Source organism: Callorhinus ursinus, unplaced genomic scaffold (genome assembly GCF_003265705.2).
Source record: "Callorhinus ursinus isolate GAN/ISIS: 27379988/994484 unplaced genomic scaffold, GSC_fseal_2.0 scaffold26, whole genome shotgun sequence".
Classification (NCBI taxonomy): domain Eukaryota; kingdom Metazoa; phylum Chordata; class Mammalia; order Carnivora; family Otariidae; genus Callorhinus; species Callorhinus ursinus.
In genome coordinates this window covers 8,757,819-8,785,494 of record NW_027397088.1, presented here as the reverse complement: position 1 = coordinate 8,785,494, position 27,676 = coordinate 8,757,819, and the positions used below count along the sequence as shown (strand labels likewise).

General features: G+C 35.4%; 1 protein-coding gene across 3 annotated transcripts in view; it reads left to right on the top strand.

Annotated features, from left to right (window-relative positions):
• Window positions 1-26,923, top strand: part of BLOC1S5 (biogenesis of lysosomal organelles complex 1 subunit 5) — a 54,814-nt gene extending 27,891 nt beyond the window's left edge. The window contains exons 4-6 of one of the 3 annotated variants that reach the window (XM_025891226.2): window positions 2,174-2,232; window positions 26,305-26,440; window positions 26,848-26,923. In XM_025891226.2, coding sequence (XP_025747011.1) covers window positions 2,174-2,232; window positions 26,305-26,430 — 185 coding nt within the window. In that variant the 3' untranslated portion in view covers window positions 26,431-26,440; window positions 26,848-26,923. Of the gene's footprint in view, window positions 1-2,173; window positions 2,233-13,332; window positions 14,845-26,304; window positions 26,601-26,847 lie in introns of those variants that run through there. The other 2 variants (XM_025891225.2, XM_025891224.2) reach the window with 2 other exon arrangements.
• The last annotated feature ends 753 nt before the right edge of the window (window positions 26,924-27,676 follow it).

The window sequence follows — 27,676 nt, the reverse complement described above, 5'->3', positions numbered from 1 at the left end:
ATCTAGAAAGTAAGCCTTTATTATTGTGTGGCTAAAGAATTAAAAAATCAGTTACTTCTAAGGGAGTGAAATTTCTAAAAATGGTCATTCTGTCTGAGCACAAATATGAGGAACAAAAGTTTGCCTCTGACTCCTCTGTCAGATGTGTTCTAATTAAAATTTTAAAGGACATAACAAATGACAAAATGATATCATAGTCTTGTAACTCTTCTTTTAGATTAAGCCCAGAATGATTTGAAAATGAAGAAGCACCCAAAGACCACAAAATGGATTTTTTTTTTAAGTTATGTTTGGAGTCAGGGGGAAAAAATCCAATCAGGAAATGATAGAACCACTGCTTGGGAGAAATGATGTAATATTAATATACCACAGAAAGAAGGCAGATCTAATCAGCTCCCATTTTGTTTTGTTTTCATCTTTTCTGTTAGAACAAACAATGATTGGGAACATAATTTTCAGTCCTAAAATATTATCTTTGATATAACTAAAATAAATGGTTACTGATAAAAACATTACTTTTGAAAAGCAGAATCCTCCTCTTTTACCATATTCTCACAGGGAGGGACCTAACATTTTTCTGAAAGGGAAATCACAGTCCCTGCCCTGTTATGGAACTTGTGAGCTATTTGGGGCTAGGTTTGGGTAGGATAGGAAGGCAGAATTGTAAAACACTAGGCAAACCTCTGTTTAAGCAATTACAGGATAAAGTGGTGTGATACACACCTACCTCATAAAGGAATTTCAAATAAGAGAAAATCCTTACAGGGAAAGGATTAATCTGGGAGGGCTTTATTATGAAGGCAGTCACCCTTGAACTGTTCTTTGAAGACAAGTAAAACATTTTCATTAGAAGAAAGGAATAAGGAAAGCATTTTCCATAGGGATAGTACAGTAAGAAGAATAATAGTGATAATAACTTAACTCCTTGACTGCTTACACCTTGTGAAGAACTGTTCTCAGTGGCATTAATATTGCAATTATTTGTAAGCATTGTAGCTTCTGTCGTATTATCTCATTTAATGTCAGTTCTGAAGTGCTTGTATTAGTTCTTATGCTCATTCTACAGATGAGGAACTAAGGTGCTAAGGCACTAGGAGCTGCAGTAGTCACAGCACCTGGCACATAGTAGGTGCTTATTCAGTATTAAACAAGTGAATGAACGCGCAAGCAAACATGCCAAGTTATGCAACTAAGCAATCAACTCTAGATTTGACTATTGCTCGCTGTTAACCTGCATGCGAAACAGTGAAATAAACGAAAACATTTGTGTACAGAAATACGATGGGTCCAGTAAATGAAAGGGTCTGAAAAACTGATGGATGAAGACCAGTTTCATTGATGAGATCATAAGAGGAGTAGAGTGTTGAGGGTATGAGCCAAGTCCTTAGAGGCAGGGGTCTGATTTTAAATCCTGCTTTCTGTACTTACTAGTTGTATTACCTTCTCTTTGTACCTCAGTTTTTTACAGATGCCAAAAATCTGTAAAATGGGACAGTGATCCTCTTCTAATAGGAAAGTGGGATTAAGACGAATAATACATGGGAAGTACTTAGCATGGGTCTGGGCACTAGTAATACTCAATAAATAACTCTAATAATTATTACGAGTAGTTGTGGTCCATGAGAAAGGGAAATCACTCAATGAAAACAGTCCAGAGAAATTTGAATCTGGCAATGGCAGCCAGGATGAATTAACAGATAAGAGAGGAGAAACAAGAATAGAAAGTTGTGGAAGCATTGTAGGTATCAAGCACTACCTGCAAGAGAGAAGTTCGTATGAATGAGAAAAGAGGGGAGGGAGGGTGAATGAATCAAAGAGACACTGTAAAGACATAGTCAGAATGTAATGGTAAATTTATCAGGCATTTTATATCTTTTTGGAGAATTTTGAAGTCATTGTTGACAACTTGTCATTGGAATTAGTACTTAAAATGCCCTTGGCTTGTACCTCAAGGCTCAAGAATGATGATGGTTCTAATTATGGCATCCTGAATATACTGGCAAAACTTCTTTTTTCCCTTCTAGCCACCTCACCACGACCAAAATAGTATCAGTTCTTTTATCATGAGATCTAAAACAATCCAAGTTTTGGTGTGTTTTGTTTTGTTTTGTTTTTTTCAGGTAAGTCTTGAACAAGGGCTGCTGATTGAAACTCATTGTCTGTTTTATTTCAGTGCGAGCAGCTTCTGACTCTGTCTGTAGACTCCAACAGAGGGAGCAGGAACGAAAGAAGGTAAAAGTAGATCATTTGGCTAATGGGGTCTATAACTCTTAATATCACCAAATTGTTAGCAGTTGCTTTTGATTAAAAAAATCTCCAAATTTGTTTTCTTTATGCAGTGACTTAAAAATGGCTAATTCATTGAAGATAATGTTGAGGAGGTTTGAGCACATGATTGCCCCATCCATACTTTTCTAATTCAAATTGCAGACCTCTTTTTTTCCTTTTTCAACATTTCCATGTTTTTGGTATTTGTCTGATTGAGAACAGAGACTAAGACTTTTACATAGAACAAAAAATACCCACTGTATTGGAAATATAAATCTTTTATTTAAACTTGAAGCATTGATGAGTATATTTCTTCTAGAAAAGGAAGCATTCATGCCTGTGGATGGTTTATTTAATGAATAGTCCTAAGAGTATGTGAATCACTTGCTGGGTAGTGCTTTGCTTATTGAAAGTATATCTTACATAAATTCAGATGTGGAAAAACAGCACAAGAATTTAAGTTCCTGTGATGATTTGCTGTTTTCACTTACAATTTCCATAAAGTATTTTTATAACTTAATCATTGTTCTGAACTAATAAAGATACACTTTTTAAGAAATATTGAAAATACTAAATCACTGTGAATATAATGCCTTTTATGTATGAACAAGTGTTACTATCTCCATTTCTCTGGAATGGATTGTGGTTAATCCACAATAATAGTTCAGATCTGCACTGTATAAAAATGCAGTGAAATAAACCTTGCCAGAGTTTAAGTTTCTACACCTTCTGTTCAATTCTAAATATCGATACAGAGTTTAAAAATTCAACAATTTGGTGAATTGGGCCTTACTGAAAGGACTTGGCATTTCAGGCAGGTGGGAAGACTGCCCAGGAGGAGTAGGGTCCTAGCAGGCTGGGTCAGGAAGCAGGGCCCCTGAGCATGTTGATAAAATGGCAAGGCAAAGCCATGCCGGGAAATCTGTCAGAGTGTAGTGCTTGCAGTGTCCACAGAGCACTGTAAAGGCAGGCACTGGAGCTCATGTGGGCCATGCCAGCCTGGACAGCAGATATTTTTTAGTTCTCTCCTTTGCGAGGTGCCACTGGGGATGAAAGATTTTAGTTTAAGTTGAAGGCAGATCATACACTCAGGAACTAACAGTCCAGAAGAGGAGTCCCAAACTACTAACACTAGTATGATGTAGGATAAAGTAAGAACTGTGGTCAAGTTACAAAGAACTTTGTAGGATCTTGGTAGAAGGAGTAATGTATTAGGAAGATGGTGGCATTCAAGCCCAACCTTGATCAGTGAGTAGGAATTCAGCTGATGGAGGATGGGAAGAAAGATATTGTAGGGTGAGGGATACAGGGTAAGCAAAGACAAAAGGCTGTGAAGTCAGTAGTCCCATGCAGCTGCTATGTAGAGGATCTAAGTGGATATTTCTGGAGATGATTGTGGAGAATCTTGAATGCTGTATTAAACAATTTGTGGTTGAGGGCACCAGGAGCATTTCTGGTTTTGAGAAACAGATAGAACACTGGCTGTTACTGTAAATAAGCAATTCTCTTGGTTTTCAAAATAAAAATTAAAAAAAGTGTTTTGTGTAGCATATTACTATGTGATTTAAGCAGATTGACATCAATATGCACTCATACATTATTGGCCTTTCTTCCTGAGAGATTGTCAGAACAGTTAGGATTGTGATAAAATGTCAATTCTTGTCACTCTTGAGAACTAACCTAAAATTAAATTATAATTGGAATAGTTCCTCTTGTCACTTGGAACTTTCTCACATTTGGTGTATTAACTGTATATAAGTAGGAAAATGACCAGCTTTGGTGAGAAAATACCTGGAATCTTCTACTTCTGGTAGTTCCTTTGTTGAGCTAGCTGTATCCTCTTACACAAGTCCTTGAGCTTCAAGCTCCTCATCTGCAAAATAAAAACCAGTTATACTTATCTGATAGATTGATTTTTCTACTTACCAGATAAATTGTATTATATAATCTACATGAAACAGCTTTGCAGATTGTATCCCACCCCTAGTGGAAGGCATCATTTTTCCCCTGCCAGCTCGATTATTGTTTAAGGTTGGTAAGAACCCTGCTGTGGTCTCTTAGAGTTGGTGAAGCTCTTGAGAATCCCACCCATTCACAATTTCTTTAAAAGATACTAAGATACCGTACTGTGGTTTGAATAAAAATGGCCTCAAGAAATAATAAAGTCCTTAGATTATGTTAGTTTTAAATATATTTCTAATAGGTATTATGTCAGAGAATGTTACTGAACTATTTTTTAATGTGGAATACATATTAAAAATCAATATTTTAGAATGTACTGAAATGTGTTTCACTAAGAATTTTTATGGCATTTACGAAGCTAAATGTGTAAGAATCCACTCTGATTATTTTCTTTTCTCAAGATAATTTAATAAAATTCAACAGCTAAATGTTACACAAAGATGCATTTCTCAGACAGTGCTCAGAGAAAAGTAAACATTCTTTATATTCTGCAGGTCAATAAACCTTTAGTCTTTGTTTCTTTTTTAGAGCTTATCTAGTTAGCAGAACATTTGAAATATCTATCTTTAAGGACCCTTTTTTGATACTGCTATATCTGATTTTTGCCAAAACTGACATGGCAGAGGTTTCAGATTACATATATATATATATATATATATAAAAGATATAGACATAAAGTTTAAATTTTCATCTAGCAAATGTGTACAAAGCAAAATTGACCTCTAGCTGGGTTTTACAGTCTCATGTTAATTGTTGCCCTTGGTTATACTGCTGGCTACATTTTGTATATTTGAATGGCTCTCAGAACAAAGAAAGATGGGAGTAGTAATGGAATAAAATAGACTATTGCCATTAATCTTTAATTCTTTTATGTCAAGACAATATGTGGAATTCTGTGGGAAGTAAATTATGATAAACATCATTCATCCAAATTACACTTCCCACAATTGATACCTAAAAAGTACATTCAGAAGAACAATGAATGCACATTCCCCAGTTATTTGACATGTCTTGAAAACTACCCTCTAGTACAAAGTTGCATTTTGGAAGCTAGCATTAAAAGTAATGAAATGAAAATACAACTAGTTTAGAAAATTCAGTGACTTAAAAATATACCATCAAGGGAAACAAGCTGTTAATACCTGTCAGTAGTTTAAACTTAGGTTCATGCACACGTGTCAACTTTTGAAGCCATATTCGACCAGAGTAGAGATAATAATAAAGTAAATACAAATCCTTTGATTCATCTTGTCTGCAGATATTTACTAGATTTAGTTACACCCCTGCGTGATTATTTTCATGAGAGCAACGAAATAGCATATACATCATTCGTCATAGAGTTTGAAAATGCAAAGGAATAGCTGTTATTCTGACACTTCTTACTGAAGTAAATTCTTTTTTATTTTTTGGTAAAATTAATGATAGTGTATTACTGACAGATGTTTGAAAGGGCCTTTTAGGCCTTAGTTGGCCAATTCAGAGTTTTCCCATAGGCCAGGGTGTCTCAACCTCTGCACTGTGGACATTTGAACAGATAATTCTTTGTTGTGGTGGCTTGGCCTGTGCTTTGTAGGATGTTTGGAAGCATCTTTGGCTTTTACCCACTACATGCCAGTAGCGCTTCCCCCTAATCTGTGCTGTGATAACCAAAAATTTGAGGGACAAGAGAAAATTAAATGGTGGTTAAACCGCCCCCCCCACCGTTAAGACTCACTGATTTAGACTATAGTATATGCAAAATTTTGTTCTTATTATGTATCTCAGAGTTCATTTATAGACCTATTCCTAGACATAGTTTGGCCTCAGGATTGGCTTCTCTTTAAATTTATCTCTAATGAGATTACCATTTTATATATATATATATATATATGTATGTATGTATGTATATATAAATTATCACTGTACAAGTCTTTTGCCTCATTGGTTAAATTCATTCCCAAATATTCTTTTCGATGCTCTTGTAAATGGAATTTTCCTAATATCCTTTTTGGATTGTTCATTATTAGTATATAGAAATGCAACTGATTTTTGAGTTTTTTGATTTTGTATCCAGCAAATTTCCTGAATTTGTTCATTCTAGTGTTTTTTTTGTGGAACCTTATGGTTTTCTACATATAAGACTATGCTGTCTGTAAGCACAGATAATTTTGCTTCTTCTTTTCCAATTCGGATGCCTTCTTTTTTTCCCTCCTAATTGCCCTGGCTAGGACTTCTAATACTATGTTGAGTAGAAGTGGCTACAGCAAAATTTTGTTGTCTCCTTCCTGATATTAGAGGGAAAGCTTTCAGTTCTTTGCCATTGGATATGATGCTAGCTGTGAGTTTTTCACATATTGACCTTTATTATGTTGAGATAGTTTCCTTCTATCACTAGTTTGTGGAGTGTTTTTACCACATAAGGTAAAAAAAAGTTCATGTCTTGAACTTTGACTAATACGTTTTCTGCATTAGATTGAGATGATTAATGTTTTTTTTTCCTTCATTCTGTTGATGTAGTATATTTTATTCATTGATTCTCATGTGTTTCGAACCATCCTTACATTCCAAGAACAAAATAGTGTATGACGACCCTTTTAATATGCTGTTGAACTCAGTTTGCTAGTAATTTATTAAGGATTTTATATCAGTATTCATCAGGAATATTGATCTGCACTTCTTTTTTCATACAGTGTCTTTATCTGGCTTTGGTCTTGGGACATTGCTGGCCTCAGGATGAGTTGGGAAGTCTTCCCTCCTCTTCAAATTTTTTGAAGAGATTGAGAAGGATTAGTATTAATTCTTCTTTATTTTTTTTAAGATTTTTTTTATTTATTTGAGAGAATGAGAGAGAGAGCATGAGAGGGGGGAAGGTCAGAGGGAGAAGCAGACTCCCCGCTGAGCAGGGAGCCCTATGTGGGACTCGATCCCGGGACTCCAGGATCATGACCTGAGCCGAAGGTAGTCGCTTAACCAACTGAGCCACCCAGGCGCCCTAATTCTTCTTTAAATGTTTGGTAGAATTCACCAGTAAACTCATCTGGTTCTGGTGTGACTTGATTTTTAATACCACATGCTCTCATAAACTCTTGCTAGAAAAAGAAAAACTATTTCAAAGTTAGTTGTACTTTTGTTTTGAAAATTAGCACATATAAATCCCTGAGTGGTTCATAGTGTATGCCTATAGACTTTTTTCTGCCTATTCAGGCATATTCAGTCAGTTTTTTTAAAGCTTTTAATACTTTTGGAAATTGGAATGTGAAATACTTGTTAGTTTCTGTCATTTTTTAAAACAGAACCAATCCTGAGACTAATAATTTAATATATTTGGTTTAAACAACATTATGTAGCAAAAAGAGTAGAAAACTGGATTTTTACTCTTGATTCTACCGTGTTCTAAGTGTGTGTCTATGGAAATATGTCTCTATAGGAGCAGCATATATACCATATTTGACACTTAGAATAGACCATTTTTTACCACTCCCAACAAAATTATGTTTAATAATAAGCCTGATGTTAAAGAATAATGACAAGAACAAAAATACAGGTGGTGGTGTTTTTAACTTCATATATGTAGTCACACCAGTAAAAAAATAAAAAACTTAAAAAAGTACTATAACACCAAAGGAAAAAGGTAAGAGATTAATAAATTTAAGTACATCGATTATTTTTTGAAAAAAAAAAAAAGGAAAAAAAACTTGTCATCTACATGTTGTCTGTTATGGTAATGAATAATATTACAGTTTGCTTTTGATTCTTAACGCAGATTTGTTAATAACCTCATTGAATTGATCTTTGACTATTCAAATTAAATAAATAGTATAGACAAATTAATGTTTTGACTCAGTTGATTAAAAATGCTTTTTTATTATAATTTTGAAAAATTTCTTTGACATGAAGCAATAGATACATAGTTCAGAAAAGTTTTAAGCATAAGAATAAGTCTGAAAGAGCTTCATAAAAAACATGTGTCACAATAAATTCCAGAAATTGCAATACTGTCTTTATTCTTTGGCAGTCATTCTAATGGTTCCCAGTATCCCTACAGTATAAAAATTTTAGGTATAAATAAAAACATACTCAAATTTAAGTACAAAAAAATGGTCATATAGAATAATGGATTTGAACTGATTCAGAGTTTATCTGCATTTGCTCTACTGTCATTGTTTAAGTGCAATAATATTGAATTCCCTGGGGGCTGGAGGGGCTTAGTGTCTAAAGAAAGCTGAAATGATTCTGGACTGTTTGGTATTTACTTTGGAAATAAACATGTATAGCCGACTTCATCTTTGTCCAGGACTGGTTATGTAACTGGAAGTCCTCTAAATTAACTTCAGTGTAAAATACAAAATTTATTAAAGGATAAACAATAAAAATGTGTTAATTTGAAACATATTATTAAAATTCAACAATAACTTCAGTAATTGTTTAGAGCTTTAGATCAGAGAAAGATTTTTGGTTTAGGAGGAGTATTTTATCACTGACTTTTTTCAGTATCGTCAGTGGCTGGTGATGATAAAAAACAGTCTTTCATTTGTTTGTGTCCTTAATGTAAATTCTCTACCGACAATACACTGTCTTATTGCTTGCACCCAGGGCGGGGCTCCCCCACCCTCCTGCTGTTGCTGTACCTCTGGTACATGGTGTGTCGTTACTGAAAAGAGAAAACTGCAGACCCTCCTGTGTAATGCAACTCCATTGTGTTGTTATTAAAGAGATACGTTTGTACAAACGTCAGGAAATAATCTTTAGTACTCACTGAACTATTAATAATGCCAGGAAAAAGGATACCAGAGAAAGGATTTGGTGTGTACGTGGGGAGCTATCACTTGCTATCAGACTTAGATGAAGCTGTGTGACTCTAACTATAGTTCGATCGGATCATTGTTTTCAAATGTGTTTTAATGAAAGGAACACTTACTTCAGACTGAATCTCACTTAGAACCCCATTTCTTGAACATAAAAGCAGAATTGCTGTTCCTGAAGGTGATGTGCACAGGTGATAATCGTCTGCAGTTAGCTTAGTATTTATAAAAGATTTTTCCTTATTTCCGAGAGTTCTTTGTAGTTGTGAACAGATTGACTGGCATGTCGGGCCAAGTCCTTGGCTTCTGTAACTTCCTCGTGTATGAACTGGGGCGCCCGCTGACGTCAGAACGGCTTCAGTGGAGTCGAGGAAGTATTGTGACAGTCTGTCAGGAGGGACCTTATGTGCTGCTCTCGATGAAGCAGCTGCTCAGCTCCTTGTCATTCTATTCCAGTGAAGTTACAACTGGCCAGACTTCATTTCCTTACATTTTGAATAGCTATACCCTAGGATGACCTTCACTCCTGTCGTACAATACTTTCTAACTTTTTGCCTAGGTGATATGTAAGATACAGCTAATTGGGGATTTTTCTGCTCTTACATACAATAAAACCTTATGTGTCTAGGAATCTTAGAAAATGAAACATTCCATCTAGCCAAGCTTAACAGAGCTGAGGTTTTATCTTCTTCAAGCACACACTTTTATAACTTTATTTTGGGGGGACATCTTTAAAAATGTATTTCGTACTTTTCTGGTTTTCATAAAAAGAATTATTATAGGCTAACTTTCTTTACGAATCAAGAATTGTTGAGAATAGACAGTTTTACATTGTGGTGAATATGGGGGTGTCCTCAGGATGTTAAGAGTGTTTCTCTATAGGAAATGTTCTCAAATACTGTGTGTTCTAAGTTTTTGTATCTGTGTTCTCCTTCCCCACAAGGCTGATGCCTATCATTTCTTCCTACCTCATTTATCAGCATTTCCAAGAGTGACTTCATGAACTTATTGGTAAGAAAGCAAGACTAGATTTTCAGCTGGATTAGAGAGTAGTCAGCATTCAACTTCTTTGCACCTGAACTGTGAGGCCAAGCAAGTGATCTATCTTACGTGAAAAAGCTAGTTGGATATATATGTTTTTAGTCATAATATTCTGAAACTACAAAATAGACATACTGATAATTAGTGACATCTTAAATTCTTTTCTTAGAGCCAAATGGTAAATAGTAGAATCATCAAGGAGGATTGAATTGAGTATAGGAATGGGAAGGGGAAACTCACTTTTATTTGAGTTGCCTGTATTGTTCAAATTATTACAAGAATCTATTGCTGAAATTGAATTATTAAAACTAGGAATCCCTGGGTGGTTCAGTCGGTTAAGTGTCTGCCTTCAGCTCAGGTCATGATCCTGGGGTCTTGGGATGGAGCCCCACCTTGGGCTCCCTGCTCAGCCGGTGCCTGCTTCTCCCTCACCCACTCCCCCCTCCCCCGACACATGCAAGCGTGCGCGCGCACACGCGGGATCTCTCCCTCTCAAATAAAATCTTAAAAAGTAAATTATTAAATTAAATAATTTATTATATTTATTAAAATTAGTAAAATAAAAAATAAATTATTAAAATTAAAGGGCAAAAAATGGGGAAGATAAAAAGTGGTTTGATCTTCCTTCTAGATGTTTTGCTTATAATTTGTATACTAGTGATATTAATTTTCATTAAGTTCCACAGGCAGTGAGCTAGGAACTTGACATGTAATACCTCTGGTCTTCATAAATATTTATTTATGAGTATGAAGTATTTTCCTCATTTTAAAATTAAAGAAACTTTAACTTGCTCAAGGTCATGCAGCTGGTAGCAAGTGAACCAGAATTTGAAGTGAGGTTTATATGCTTCCCAAATCATCATTTTTCCATTCAGTAGCACTGGAAAAAGTGCTCTCTGGTGGGAAGTGGAATCAGGGCCGTTGCCTTGTGGTCCAAATCACAGGGTCGGCTGAGCCAATTATGGTGCATATCTTAAAAGAATAAAAAGAAAAGAAAAATGTTTTTTTTTTAAGATTTTATTTATTTATTTGAGAGAGAGAGAATGAGAGACAGAGAGCACGAGAGGGAAGAGGGTCAGAGGGAGAAGCAGACTCCCCGCGGAGCATGGAGCCCGATGCGGGACTCGATCCTGGGACTCCATGATCATGACCTGAGCCGAAGGCAGTCGCTTAACCAACTGAGCCACCCAGGCGCCCCAAAAAGAAAAATCTTTTAAACAACATCTGAGTGCACGTTTAGTATTTTCTGTATTTATTAAAAAATAATTTACAGCTAAAGCAGGATCCCATTTTGAGAAGGTTTATTTGCATATTCTTCTCTCTTAAGTCTGATTGTGGCTTTTCTCTTAGAATATAATAGTTTTTGCCAAAGTACCATGAAAAGAGTTTAATGAACTCCATGTTTTATTCATCTTTTGGAGAATTACAATCCGTGAGACTGAAAACTTAAGAAGTAAAGTTCTGAATTTTGTTTAACCTGTTTCCTAAATTTATTGCCACCAGCAAACCCCTCCCTAACCCTCTCTCCCCACACTGTAGTGCCTGTGCAGGTCCCAGGGGTCTGTGGCACATACTTTAGGGGAATGTTTGACTTTAATGCAGACTTCAGACTCACTCCAACCTCTTTTCACTTGAAAAGCCTCCATGCGGAGGAAGGTCAGATCACATTGGCAGGAAAAAGCTCTTGTAATAGTTGTTTTTGTCTTGTAAAAGAGACTTTTCCTACCTGTATAAACCTTCCTCTGGAAAGATCCAGTTCACACTTTGGATAAAAAAGGCATAGGTTGGGTATCACAAAGACCTAAGTTTGAATCTACAACTTAGTAGCTGAGTGACCATAGAGAAATACATTTACTGTCCTTAAACCTTAATTTCTTCATCTGTAAAGTGAAAATAATGTAATTTTATAAGAGCAGTTTTTAGGAGTAGATAAGATATGCAAAACAAGTAGCAAAAACATGCATTTCGTAGATACTTAGAGAATGATGGATTTATCCACCTTTTCATTCTGCTTATCATCTCAGATGAGAGAGAAAATGGAGCAGCAGGGACATGATGACAGCATGAAAACAGTTCCCATTTTTTTTCCTATTAGCTATCTTTTTGGTGTGACCAAGCATCTGGGCACCTGTATCTGAGTATACCAGGTGTCCTGTTTTCATTAGAGTGCTGGAATTTATAATGATTTTAGGTGCTTTATAACTTTTTATGGTTTACATCTGTCACAGTTTTTGTTTGTTTGTTTAATAGAACTTAGTCTGTATCCCGACTTGTAAAGACATGTATGTAGAACATTTAAGGCAGGGATATAAAGCTATTTTTCATACTCTCTTTTCCTGTTGAGCTTTTCTTTGTTGTACATATTCAAAGATAATTGAAATTGTACTAAACTTACGCCTTTTTCACTTATACATTGTTTTATCTTTATCGTGGTAGTCAAAAGAAAATTTTTTCATCTTTATATAGAAGTATTAAGGGACATCTCAAGAACTTAAGATATTTGCACAGATGCTTTTGGCATTTATTTACTTTAAGGAATGGAACTGAGCCAGAAGAGATGTCTTGAGTTCTCTTCCAGTGATTAATAATCTATGCCTCTAAATCTTTTTTAGATTTAAAATCTGTTTTTAAATTTTCTTTAAAAGATTTTTTATTCATTTGACAGAGAGAGAGAGAGAGAGAGAGAGAGTACAGCAGGGGGAGGGGCAGCGGGAGAGGGAGAAGCAGTTTCCCCGCTGAGCAGGGAGCCTGATGCGGGGCTCTCCATCCCAGGACCCTGAGATAATGACCTGAGCCGAAGGCATACACTTAACCGACTGAGCCACCCAGGCGTCCCAAAATCTTTTTTGAATTTAAAATCTTTTTTAATGCATTGAAAAAATATTTTATGTAAGACATGCATCTTGATTTCTCTTTGGACATATAATCTTTAAACTTGATTTAAATATTAAGTACAGTTAAATGGAATTTGAGAAGAAATAGAGGTATGAAAATTTACTTGGATTGTATTTGATTTTGTCATTTAAAGATACTAGACATTATTGAAATTTCAGAAATATGGTTACCCATCCATGTTCAGTCATAGTAAAGAAGCCTTAGATATTTCTAATTTGTCATGTTCTTGTTGGACATTAAAACTGTGATGCAATTTTAGCATTGTGACTTTCAAGCTGATTGCTGTAGTAGCCACATATCAAGAGGTAAAGTTATGTTTGTCTCTTCTGCATAGAGGAATAATTGTCTGGAAAATGTCATGTGACTTTCAAATTTCTTTTCTCAGATTCTTAATGACCATTTAATAGCTAGTGAAAAACAGCATATAACCCAGTGGGAAGATTTTATGAAAGAAAAACACAGCAGACAGGCTGAAGTGGATGAAGAACACAGAAAAGCCATGGAGAGGCTTAAAGAACAATATGCCGACATGGAGAAGGACCTAGCAAAGTTTTCAACCTTTTAAGAACTTTAACCACAACAGTGACAATTTAATAAGAGAACATTGACTTCCCCCCAAAAAACTGTTCCCACCAAACCATTTAGCCTCTGCTTCAAGCTTAGCAATATATTCGATGGCACTCTTATATCAGAAGAAAAGTAAGTCTTAATTGTTTAATAGAAGAAGAGTGCTACATCTTTCCAGTTTTAAGTGCCTATATATGATTATTTGAATGGGGAGGATAGGAGGAAAAATGGGATAAATTTGCTTTTTGTTAATCAGAATTGGGTGTCTTTTCCATTGATTATCTCAGAGGACTGTAAGTATAGACTTCTTAGAAAAATAATTTAATTCTTTCTCACATAGGGTGAATATTAGTTATTGTGGCTTAGAAGGCAGATAGAATAGCTACTGTCATAACGTCCTTGGTTATTGGAAGAATGTATACAGTGTTATTCCATGAGTAATGTGGACAAAAACAACGTCTTTGGAGCAGAGATCATATTTAAGAGAGGTGAGAGGCAAAACCTTTTCTCTGCTGAGACAAAGATGGCCACGTTGGTCTTTGAACTGCCCATTGGGAAAGGTTACAGATTTTGTAGTACGGCATAATAAGTGTTTCACTGAATGACAAAACACACTTGCTAAGTTTTCTGGCCTTCCGGCACTTAATATTTTCAGCTTTTAAAACATACTTAGAAGGAAAATCTTACCAAAAATATATTTGACGTTTAGCCTTTCCAAGAACCATAATCTTGTCCATGGTATTTACCTCATTTTTGTGTCTGTTTTGCTGTCGGTAAGCTTTGTAAGATAAATAACGTCTATACATGTTTCAACTGTTTAATGAGTAATCAGCAAAATCTGCCAAGGAGTCCCTCTGGAACCATATAAAGATTCTGGCTCTGAATAAACCAGAAATGTTTGCCCACATGGCAAATGATCCATGTTAAATGTAAATCCTTTTTTAGTGTTTAACGTCTGTTCTCATAAGCAGGTGTATTATGATGAAACATGTACCAATTCTGTCATCACTGTGATCTTCAAAAAATCTGCATTTAACAGTCTAATTGAGAAACTAAGTTGATTTTTTTATTTGCTATAAACCAAGCAAATGAAATGCAATAATTTTTGAGATATATGGCGAATGAATTCAAGGTATGGATAAATCTTTCAAATATTTTTTATTGCTCTCCAGTAAAGAAAGGCACAAGAAAGAAAATACCCAACTCTCTTGTGTTATCTCAGTGTTGCTACTGCAGAAAAGTGACAATGCTTGCTTGTGTAAATTTATGGCTTACTGTAAAGCTTCATTCTTGGCTGCATGTTGAAAATGTGATTAAAGTTAATAGAGGAGATGAAATAAGTATTTGAGATTTCTTTCAATAACACTGAACTTCTGCCAACTTTCTCTGTCCGCTACTGTAGGCTTGACAGGTTCATCAATCATTCTCTGGTACCTGGACTAAAAAGAGCACTTGCTGACACTAAGGCATGTTGGAATTTTCTTAATTCTCTTTCAGTGGATGGAAAAAAATAAAACCATACTTCCAAAAATAGCCCACACATGAAAAGGGAGGGGAACCTTAAATGAAAATTCCCTTTGTACTGTAGGCAGTTTCTGGAATGCTATTAATTGCCAGCGCACCATTTGAACAGATGCTGTGACTGAGAAATCAGGACTGTGTGTGAGAGCAAATGTGGTAGCAAAAGTGACTACTCCACTTGTGCAGCCAAGGTTTCTGATAGTGTTTGTTCCTCTCATATGAATAATAAATACTATATAAGTTTGTATATTTTATATAAGGATCTAAAGGACTCCTTAGACCAAAATGAATTGGTAAGCTTTTTGAACTGTCAACATTAAGATATTAAATTCTTTCTTTGTAACTTTGTTAGCTAATCAACATAGTGTGTAAAAGAGACGGTTGGTTTGCCTTCCCCTTAATATTTTCACTTATATTTCCCAGTTTCCAAATCACTTTTGATAGATATTTGCATGTAAAAATTAACTTTAATAATTACATCATTTACAACATTTCTGTTTATGCTGTTGAGCAGAGATAAAATGGGTTCTGCGTAGCTCACAGGATTATTTTGTAATGATCAAGTTGAAGTAACATTCTGCCTTTTTAACGTATTATAAAAATATTCTTAAGGTCTAAGTATTTTCTATTTTTCATTATGATTTCTTTTTTTTGACTTATTTGTGGGTGTTTTTTCATTTCTTTTCTTCAGTTCTTTCATTTCTTAACCTGTAGATTTTTAAATTGTTCTTGTTGATTTATTCTTTAATTGGATTGTGGTTAAAGAATGGTTTGGTATAAGACTGATATGTTGAAATTTTTTTATTTGCCTTATGACCTAAAATATTGTTAGTTTTTGTGTTTCATTAGCACTTGAACATATGCTGTTTTCCAGTTGTTGGGTATCCATTAGACCAAACTTACTGTGTTGTTCAAATTATCTCTGTTTTACTGTTGTTTTCCTTCTATGTAATCCCTCAGATTCTGAGATGCTTTGAAGTTTCATACTCTAGTCAGTTTTCTAATTCTTCCTGTAATTCTGTCAGTTTTTGTTTTCTATATTTTGAAGCTTTGTTATTAGGTACATACGACTTTGGAATTTTTTATCTTCCAAGCTTAGAATTGAATCTTGTTGACATAGCCTCTATTTCTAGTAATGTTTTTATTTCATTTTTTATTGCTTTTAATTCTGTGGGGTTTTTTTTAAATTTATGTAAGCTACACACATCACCTGGTTAGTATTTGTAACTTAAAAATTATAACTGGGTTTTTTTCTATCTAATCCATTTAAATTTGTTGAAACTATTGATGTGTTAGGGTTCATTTATATCATCTTTTGTGCTTATTGTCCTACCTTTTCTGTTTCCTCACTGCCCATTGTTTTGTTTTGTTTTTGCTTTCCTATAGATTTTCATTTTGTTTTCCTGTTTATCCTCCCTCTACTAGTTTAGAAGGTAAAACTCAATTTTTAACTTTTAGTGCTTACCAAGAAATTTAATCTGCATAGTTAACAAAATCTAAAGTTAGTATCTTTACTGTCTCCCTCAACACCAGAGACTTTTGAACAGAGTTTGATTCCTCAATCAGTTAGTGTCTAGAATTTTAATTTATCTCAGTTGAACTCCAAAAATAGCTATTGTATACAGTCAGTATTTATTTAGACTTACCCACAGTTTATCATTTTACTATCCTTGAAAGGTAGCTGGCTCTACAATTCTAGATTGATGGATTGATGCTTATTTTCTCTCAGTATTTAGTGATATTCTTTCATTGTCTTCTTGCTTTCGTTGTTGCTTCTGAAATCATAGTTGTAGTCTGATCGGTATTCCTTTGAAGCTAATCTGTCTCACATTGTTTACAGTTTTTATCTTTGGTGTTTTATAATTAAAGTCATTGTAATACAATGTGGATTTCTTTTTTAATTCCAGTATTTTTTTTTTTTAAGATTTTATGTATTTATTTGACAGAGGGAGACACAGCGAGAGAGGGAACACAAGCAGGGGGAGTGGGAGACGGAGAAGCAGGCTTCCCGCCGAGCAGGGAGCCCGATGCGGGGTCTCGATCCCAGGACCCTGGGATCATGACCTGAGCCAAAGGCAGTCGCTTAACCAACTGAGCCACCCAGGCGCCCCTATTCCAGTATTTTTTTTTTAACTTCTTTTTATTATCCTATACACATTCATTGAGCTTCCTAAACCTGAAAATTAGTGCTTTTCATGAATTCTGGAAAATTTTCAGCCATTATCTCTTTTAAATATTGCATATCGCTCATTCTCTCCTTTAGGAAATCATCACATTCTGTTCTTTGTATCTCTTATATCTGTTTCATATTTTCTGTCTCTTTTTCTTCAGTGTGTTGAATTCTGGATAGTTTCTTTAAATCTGTTTTCCAGTTCCCTAATTCTTGTGTTCACACCATCTCTAACCTATTTATAACCTATTGAGTTTTTAATTATAGTTGTTTTTTTCATTTCCAAAGAATTGTTTGTTTCTCAAACATTCCTGGTCATTTGGGATAGTCCCATTGTTTCCTCTTTCTCTTTTCTTAAAACATATTAAATGTACTTACATTCTATACATGATAATTTCATATTTTTCTCCTTTTTTGTGGCTCTAAGTCTAAATTTGTATATGTTGTTTTGTCTGAAACAGTTACAGTGATTTGTTTTCTAATAAGACCAGTGATTTTGGTTGAGTTGGTATTCTTCTAAACTTTATTTTGGGGAATTTTCATTTAAAATATGTTCCCATAGAGAAGATACTGTTTTTCTTTTCCTTGAACTACCAGTTTGTTTCTTGGGGCACGACCAACCCTGGATCACTTCATTTTTCATCTTGGGTTTCCTCCCTGTGTCTCCCCTGTGCTTCAGTGCGCGCGCACACACGTGCACACACGCTTGCTCACAGGTGGTGTGACCTTCGTCCTCGGACATATGTGAGTGTCAGCATTCCTAGGGGAGACTTCTCCGCAGACCTACTTGGAGTAAAGAAGGGCACACTGAGGTATTTCCTGCTTTACTCGTTGAGAGTCGTGCCCTTTGGGGGTCCATCAGTCCTTCTCTTCCTCCAGCTCAGTCCCTGTTATGAACTGAATTGTGTCCCACCAAATTAATATGTTGAAGCCCAAACCCCCAAGGTGATTGTGTTTGGAGGTAGCGCCTTTAAGGAGGTAATTAAGGTGAACTGAAGTAGAGCCCTAATCCCATAACACAGCGTCCTTCGGAAAAGAAGAAGAGACAACAGAGCACTCTCTCTCCATTTGCACACACACAAAAGTTCATATGAGGACACGGCAAGAATTGGCCATCTGCAAGCCTCACCAGAAATTGAATTTTCTGGAATTGTGATTGTGGACTTACTGCCTCCAGAACTGTGAGGTAACAGATCTCTTTTGTTTAAGCTACCCCATCTGTAGTATTTTGTTAGGGCAGTCAGAGGAGACTAATACAGTCCCAAACTGTGTAATTCCTGTCCCCCGTGTAGACGTGGCTCCTTAAAACTGGGGCCCTTCTAGGCTACAGAGGTGGAGAAATGTCTTTAGGACAGTTACCAATTCCCAGTCTAAATTACGGTATGGAATTTCACTCTTTCCTATCTACCTTCAGTTGTTTCCATTTATTTACCATTACTCAGCCATGAATAAAAAAAAAATAGTTAAATTTTTTCCCCAGTGTTCTTGACATTCAGTAGCTAGTGAGATTTCCCTGTACAGAAATAGCATGTTAGACAAGTATGTGTTGATTTTATTATATTAAAATTTGCCTCCAAAAGAAATGTCCATATATTCTGGTATAAAAAGCGATACCTTTCCTTTTAATTATTGTGCCAAATATTGTCCATTTGATTATTTATTATCTGCAAACTAATTTGATTATTTCTATTACTTCTGTTGGATTCTTTTTACTGCTTGTGAGCTACTGAAGACCAATAAGAATATAGTAGTCTTGTTCTGAACCTTGATCACTTTTATCTGAATACTTCATTTTGGATTCTTTTCTTTTTAGGACATTACTGTGGTTTGTGAATATGTAAATAAATATGGATATGTAGTTAGAGGTTAGATCTGTGGTATTAAACCAGAAGTGCCCTAAAAACCTGGAGGAGTCACAGATGCTTCCCAGATACATCATAGATTCTCTTCTTTGCTCCTGGAACACAATAGGCTTTCCATCTGAACACTTCCATTCACTTTCTGAACTGTTTCTTAATGTACATGTATTTTGATGTATTAGGTTCTGGTTGCCATTGCAAATTAAAAGTAGAGGGTTTTATTGCTTTGGAATTTAGCATAATGACTGCCTTTCCTGAAACTGTACCCTAGAGGCTCCTTTTTTGCCATTTGGTGCTGTAAGTCTGTATTTCAGGATGAAAAATACCAGAAAAATATTTTAAATATTCATTCAGCTAAAATAATTGAAGCTACCATTATAGAACATGTATTTTCTAGTAGTTCTTAGTCCTTCAGGAAAGTTTTAAAATCATTTCATTAATTTTCAACTCCAGTAAATACTGATATTAATAACGTGCAACTCAAGGTCACAGAATGAATGGAAGGTTAAAAATCGGTCATATCACTACCTGTTCTTCCTTCTCATTTTTAAAATTAACTGTTAAAAACAGTGCTTTCTTGTGATTGATCTGGCAAAATTAACAAAGCAGTATTTCCTCTGATATTTTCATATTTATGTTCCATAAAAAAAAGGAAACTGACATTTTTACATGTGATGCACTGCACAGAGCAGTGAATTAAGAAGTACACTAACATCTGATCCTCAGAAAAATTCAAGATTCAAATGGTCTCTGCAGAAATAATCAAAATTGATTTAAGGTAAGTAACCAATACTCACATTTGTATAACACAGCTTATAGCTTAAAGTTTACAATGTACTTTTAAGTGCCTTATATGTAATTTAATCTTACTTCATCCTTGTAACCAAGACTTATACACTTTGTTCTTTGGAAAAAAAGTAAAGTGATAGAAATACAGGGAATATAGTGTTTTGCTCACCTAACATTGAGCCAGCAGCATTAGCTAGATAAATAATTCTTTTATGTTTTTTTTTAATCCATAAATAATGTCATGAAAATCCATGGCATAGATGTGTCCCTCAATTTTTCTTTAAAAAAAATTTTTTTTTTTTTTTAAAAGAATGCAGGGGCACCTGGGTGGCTCAGTTGGTTAAGTGACTGCCTTCGGCTCAGGTCATGATCCTGGAGTCCCGGGATCGAGTCCCACATCGAGTCCCTGCTGAGCAGGGAGTCTGCTTCTCCCTCTGGCCCTCCCCCCTCTCATGTACCCTCTCTATCTCATTCTCTCTCTCAAATAAATAAAATATTTAAAAAAAATAAAAATAAAAAAGAATGCTTCATGTCCTACAAAGATTAATAAGTCAACATGTGACATTTAACCAAAGATTAATAAGTTCCAATATGTGAAATTTCTGTCTTTTAAAATATTCTGAATTACTAAAGGTATTTACTACTATTTCAGACTGTGCCACAGGATGGAAAATAATATGAGTGTGGCCAAGGTTAAAAGGCCGATAAATGCCACTAGGGAACAGACTGCTGTATGATTTGAGGTCGCTGAGAGCTGTCAACACACACACACCAGGCCAGAGTGGTCCAGCCTTTACTTAAAGGAGAAAGGGAATACAAGCCCATTGCAATGCATTTAGCCCTCCTGGCCAGCAAAACCACTCCACAGTCAACATGGGCAGTATTAATACTTTTTAAAAATGGAAGTGAATACAGAATATGTGGTTCCCATTATTCCTTTGGAATAATTGTTTTCCTCCCTTAAACATAAAAAAAGAAAATCAAGTTTGATTGAGACCAGGCAGGCCTGGAGAAGTTTAGCCTTCATAGCAAATAATTTATCTACCATGTATGGGTGAAAAATTTGACTATAAAAGAAGTCGGTGTCATCTGCAAATACATAGTTTTATTTCTTTCATGATATGTAGAAAATCCCTGAAGATTTCACCAAAAAACTATTAGAACTAATCAAATTCAGTAAAGTTACAGGATATAAAATCACAAAAATCAGTTGTGTTTCTATACAGTAACAACAAGAAAGTAAGAGAAATCAGAAAGTGAAATTAAAACAATCCCACTTAAAACTGCATCAAAAAGAATAAAATACCCAGGAATAAATTTAACCAGATGTAAAAGATTTGTACACTGAAAACTACCAGACATCGTTGAAAGAAATTGAAGAAGACATAAATAAATGGAAAGATAATCTGTGCTGAAGGATTGGAAGACTTACACAATTTATAAAAATGTCTGTACTACCCAAATTCAGAATGATTACTATAGATTATATGTGTTAGCTAGACTGTGTTAAGTCCCTAACAAAATTCCAGTGGCATTTTTTCACAGAAATAGAATAATCCTAAAATTAGTATGGAACCACAAAACACCCTGAGTAGCCAAAGCAATCTTGAAAAAGAACAAGGCTAGAAGCATCACACTTCGTTATTTCAAAGTATGTTATAAAGCTATAGTAATCAAAACAGTATGGGATTGGCATAAAAACAGACACATACATCGGTGGAACAGAATAGAGAGTGGAGCCCAGACGTAAACCTGCATGTATATGTGACCATATGGTCATTTAATTTATGACAAAAGAATCAGGAATATACAATGGGGGAAGGATAGTCTCTTAAGTAAATGGTGTTGGGAAAACTGGACAGCCACATCCAAAAAAAGAGTGAAACTAGATCACTATTTTATACCATACACAAAAATTAAAATGGATTAAAGACTTCATTGCATGACCTGTAACAATAAAGCTTCTGGAAGATGGCATAGGGGTAAGCTCTTTGATATTTGATGATTTTTTTGTATTTGATACCAAAAGCAAAAAGTGAGACTACTTTAAAAAGCTTCTGTACATCAATAAAATGAAAACTGTGGAATGGGAGAAAATACTTGCAAATCATATCTGCTAAGAGGTTGATATTCAAAATATATAAAGAACTCCTACAACTCAATAGCATAAAAGCAAAAATTCAGTAAAAAATGGTCAGAGGAACTGAATAGACAACTTTCCAAAAAAGTCACACAAATGGCGCACAGGTGCCTAAAGAGGTGTTCAACATCACTAATTATCAGAGAAATGCAAATCAAAATCACAATGAGACATTACCTCACACCTGTTAGAGTGGCTACTATCAAAAAGACAAGAAATAGTAAGTGTTGGCAAAGATAATGGAGAAAAGGGAACCCTTATGCACTCTTAGTGGGAATGTAAATTGGTGCAGCCACTCTGGAAACCAGTATGGTGGTTCCTCCAAAAATTAAAACTTGAACTACCAGAGGATCCAGCAGTTCCACATCTGGGTATATTTAAAGGAAACCTTACCACTATCTGGAAGAGATATCTGCACCCCTATGTTCATTGCAGTATTTACAATAACCAAGATGTGGAAATGACCTAAATCCATCAGCGGTTGGATAGAAAAAGAAAATGCGATTATATATACACAATGGAATGAATATTAAGCAGCTATAGAGAAGGTGATCTTGTCATTTGTGAAAACATGAGTTTTCACATGGGCCTTAAGAGCATTATAAGTAAAATAAGTTAGAGAAAGACAAAATACTGTAGGGTCTCACCTATATGTAGAATCTAAAGAAAAAAAATCAAACTCACAGAAACAACAGATTGGTGGTTGCCAGAGGTGGGGGTGGGGAGTGAGTGAAATGGGCAAAGGGAGTCAAAATTACAAACCTTTAGTTGGAAAATAAATTAGGTCATGAGATGTACAGCATGGTGACCAATTAATAGTACTATATTGTGTATTTGAAAGTTGCTAAGAGAATAGATCTTAAAAGTTCTCATCACAAGAAAAGAATTTTATAACTGAAATGGTGGATGTTAACTTACTGTGGTGACCATTTTGCAATATATGCATATATCACATCACATTGTATACCTGAAACTAATGTAATGTTCTATGTCAATTAAATATCAATAAATCTGAGAGAAAAAAGTCAATATATGAGGTTAGCTAGATTGAGTTTAAAAGTTTCTCTATTGCATAGATGTAATTCTCAACTTTTATGAAATTGCTTATATTGCAAAAATTACAATTCTACAAAGCAAATATGTTCTAAATGTTTTTAAGGTTTAATATAATGCATTCCCTTAAAATATATTTGTAGAGAATTTGAAAAGGAAGCCACGAGTCAAATCACTTTTTAAAAAACTTAATGTACCCTGAAAGGCTTAAACAGCTTTTTTGGAAATGTTACTTTTTCTAAGAAAATAGTTTATAAAGTTACAGTAAGACCATTGTCGCAGAATTTTAAAAATGTGGCCAATTGTATGTTAAATATGCTTTAAAAATTAATTATATATCAAATAAGTAATTTATTAAGATGGAAAACATTAAAGTTTAATTGTACTAAGCAAAATTTTGTTGCTAGGGAATCTGTCCTGCACTTGGAGTTTGAAATATATAACTAAAACCAGCAGGTGTCACTGTGATAACAGAATTTTCCCCCCCTCCATCTAAGCTGCTCTGTATAGATGGGTGTATACCATCTATGAACAAAGATGTGTAAGAGATAATTTAAGTTACATTACTGAACAAAAATACTAGAATGTAGGAAAGTATGTACAGGATTTCTGGAGGGTTAGGAGTACTTTTGAGAATTATATATATTTTTTTCCTTCATGTCTCAAACATACAGATTTTTCATTATATTATTGATGTGAGGGTTTTATTAGCAGTAAAAATATATAGTAAAAAACTCCAGGTGATGTTTTGGACTTTGTACTGAAGTGTAGACTAGTGCACAGATGATTAGGTTGCAGCTGTGTAACCAAAACCAAATCAAGAAACAGCATTCCTAGGAATGTTTTCAGATGAATTTTGAAAAGCCCTTGGTCCTTTCCTCCAAATTGAGGTAGAGTTATAATTTCTAAATGAATGTTTAGAGACCAAATTATATAATTGGTGGAAAATAATGGGAAGAGCTGGTTGTCAGGGCATTTTTTTTCCCCACCTGGTATAGAAGCCAAAGTAGAATTTAATGAGTATTTATTCACTGGAGCATTGTATAGTGTCTGGATTTTATTCCAAGAGAAACACAGTCAACATAGTCCTCAATCTTAAAGGAATTTATAATCAAGTTGTACATATGATAATAAAATAGAAAAGCCAAGACAATATGATACCAAGGACCATAATATTAATATATCAATGACCATTTTTTATATGTGCGTGTGTGTGTGTGTCTGTGTGTGTACGTACACAAACCCCATTATATACAAGCACGTAGTTTATGATTAAAATAAGTGAATTCCAGGTAGGAACTATCTTTGTGAATTGTAAACAGAGAGTCATTCTATTATTAATACAGATAAAACTTGAATTGATTAGGATTTAGAGAATGAAAAGAATGGCAAAATATTTCTGGTTCAGTTTAGTTCAGTAAACACATGGAACACCTATATTCCAGCCACTCTATTCCTCAGTAGATGTCAGAGATAAAGAAGTGAATGAAGCTTGGTTTCCACCCTTGTTTACCAAAAACATAGATGGAAATACTCCTGGCAAATTCAAATGACAATTACAGATTCTTCGATGTTGAAGGCAGTGATAGGGAAGACTAGGAATTGGAAGGCGCACTGGTTTGAGAGCCAAAAGACTTAGGTTTTAGTCATGCTTCCATCACTAAATTTATACAGGGACTTAAACACATCACTTAGAAAATTTTCACGTCATTTCCAACTTGAGTATTTTGTGTTTATCCTGTAGGTAATGAGACTATTAGAGTAAGTGGCACTATGAAAGTTACAGGAAGGTTACTGTGTAGACTCAGATGTATGACTGTTTGATAGAGGAAATTACTAACCTGCTCATGGATTTTGAGAATGTAGCTGAAAACAGCAATGCCTAGTCCAGACAGGGCAGGGATAGAGATGAAGATCTTGGTTTGGAATTTAAGGTAGTAGGAATTCTTAACATCCATATATAGATATGTTTATGTGCTATTTATATTACTTTTTTTTTTAAAGATTTTATTTATTTGACAGAGAGAGAGACCGCGAGAGCAGGAACAGAAGCAGGGGGAGTGGGAGAGGAAGAAGCAGTCTCCCCGCGGAGCAGGGAGCCTGATGTGGGACTCGATCCCAGGACCCTGGGATCATGACCTGAGCCGAAGGCAGACGCTCAATGACTGAGCCACCCAGGCACCCGCTATTTATATTACTTACGCCAATTACTAGCACAGTTTCAGATTGGGATATTTCCTTTTCATATACATTCTTAATTGTTATCCAAAGTGACCAAATTTTTGCTTTTGAGAATATCATCACTATGAAAGTGAAAAAGATATTGAAGGGTCTTCTCTTCACCTTTTAGATATTTTGCTTTTATATAATTAGTGAGAAAATACTATGGGGTTTTATTAAGCAGCTACCCCTCTTTAAGGATTTCCTGTTTCCTTTCCCAGAAGACTAAATTGTTCAAGGACAGAGAATGTGTTTTATATCCCATGCTGAGAACATGTGCTGACTGTGTATTAAACAAGGGCATTTTTTTTCCCCACCTTCCCAACAGAGCTAGTTATGGGTTTGGTTAAGGAAGATTTGAATTATCCTCACTGTTTACATTTGTGTTTTACCAGTGATTGAATATGAAGAAATACATAGGCTAGATTAATATGTTCCATTATTTTTAGTCTACACCATCAGTGTTCTGGTCTATTGTCACCTAATTTATAATATTGCTATTTCTCTTAGGAAAGCTTTTAAGGTGAACTATATACTGCAAAAGTAGAAACTTGAAATCTTACCTTCTTCAAACACACACATAATTACTCCCAATTAACCAGTATAGATATTTTTCTAAAATTTAGGTCATCTGTTTCGAACTTGGAACGAATCTCTAGATGGAAACGATGATGTACATAGTGATTAGGCACTTAGCTAGCCCACAAAAACTATTATGTCTCAAAATATCTGGTGCCAATGGTAGTACCAGTAGTATGTGGCTATAAGCCACTATATTTAATTTTTTTTTTTTTTTTTGAGAAATGTGTCTAGAGTTTCAACTTGAGAGACCCGGAATGAACCCTTCTTGCTGTAGCCTGAAAGTAATGTTCCCCGGTAGGACCAGAGGAAGCAGGAATCCCTTAGTTCCTGAAGAGAGACTAATACAGTTTAGGCCAAATCCTTCTTTATCCCCAGGCCTGGCTCCCACCAGTCTGGTTGCCTTTCCATTGTTATACTTACTGTCTCAAAACAGAATGTTATCCATCTCGTTTCCAGATGAAGTCACAGTTTCTCTTATCTGGTGCTGAAGAGATTTTGGAATTTGTTGAGAATAAGAAGCAGACGACAGAAGAGAAGCACCCTTCCCTACCACCACCATGCGTACTCAACACACATCTGTAAATGTACTCAGGTGACAATAATAGTTTTTAAAACCCATCACTGGATAAAGTTTCTTCATTTGCAGATTCAGTGAACTTCAGACATTTTGTCTGAGGTTCTCTAAGTGTGGGATGTTCTGTGAGGTGACTGAGTTGGCTGTGAAGTTGCTGCCTAGGACTTAAAACGGGGCTTGAGAAATGACAATGGCTGTAGAAAGCAACTCCCAAGGGTTTATTTTCATTTCTTTTCCCTTCTTTCTTGCCCAGACTGGCCCTGCCGTCACAGACCTGGGTTACCATGAAGTGAGTTAGGGTGGTGGTAGAGATCCCAGGTCCCAGTGGACCTTATACAATTGTAAGATGATAATAAAACACCTTCCTGTATCTGATATATGTGTATCTCTTGATCCTGGGTTTATTGTCTTATAATCTCATGTAGGTATCTTCTTAAGGACCCAGAGTGAGACTGTACTTGAGTCCTGGAATGCCTGGACATTACTGTCAGTCGCCTGAGAAAGTGGTGATTCTTAGGACCAGGTGGGTTGAGAACCTCTCCCCTCCTCTCCCCTTCTCATCTGGACTTTCAGAAATCTAGGCACACTTGGTAGCATTCCTTGGGGTTACAGATAGACCCTGCCACATGGAGCTAGTCAGGGAGTCTTCTTGATAGGAGTGCTTCAGCCAAAGATAGTGAGGTATGTTTTATAAACCAGATTATCTAGTTATATTTTATGACTGTTCCCATTTTGTAGCCCCCAAATCCTCAGTGAAACCTTTTTTACATGTTCCAATATGGTCTCAGTTGTGTGGGGGGAATTCGGGAAGGAGGTGTCCCTTGGCATAAAGTACATGGTGGTGATAGTAGGGAGAGATCTCCAAGGAGCAGGTGTGCATTGTACCCACGAGGCCTGGTTACTGCTCTCCAGTGGAGATTTCATCTCCAGTGCCCACCTAGGAGCATCTAGATTTGATTTTAGTAAAGAAAAAGGCAAGTTCCCTTTTTAAGTGTTAGGGAAAGGAGAACAATGATAGTAAGAGAAAAGTAAGAGACAATACTCATAGTTGCTGTGGCCAACTGACTGGCTGAGCCACGTCTAGATGCCCATTTGTATGCCACCTTGTATCTCAAACAAGCAGCAAAACAAAACCTTGATTAAATGTGTACAGGAAAAAAAATGCATGTTTCAAACATTAGTTATAATCAATTAAACTAATTTTATTTCTTTTATTTGTTTTTTCAGATGAAAAGATAAAAATTTAGGGATCAT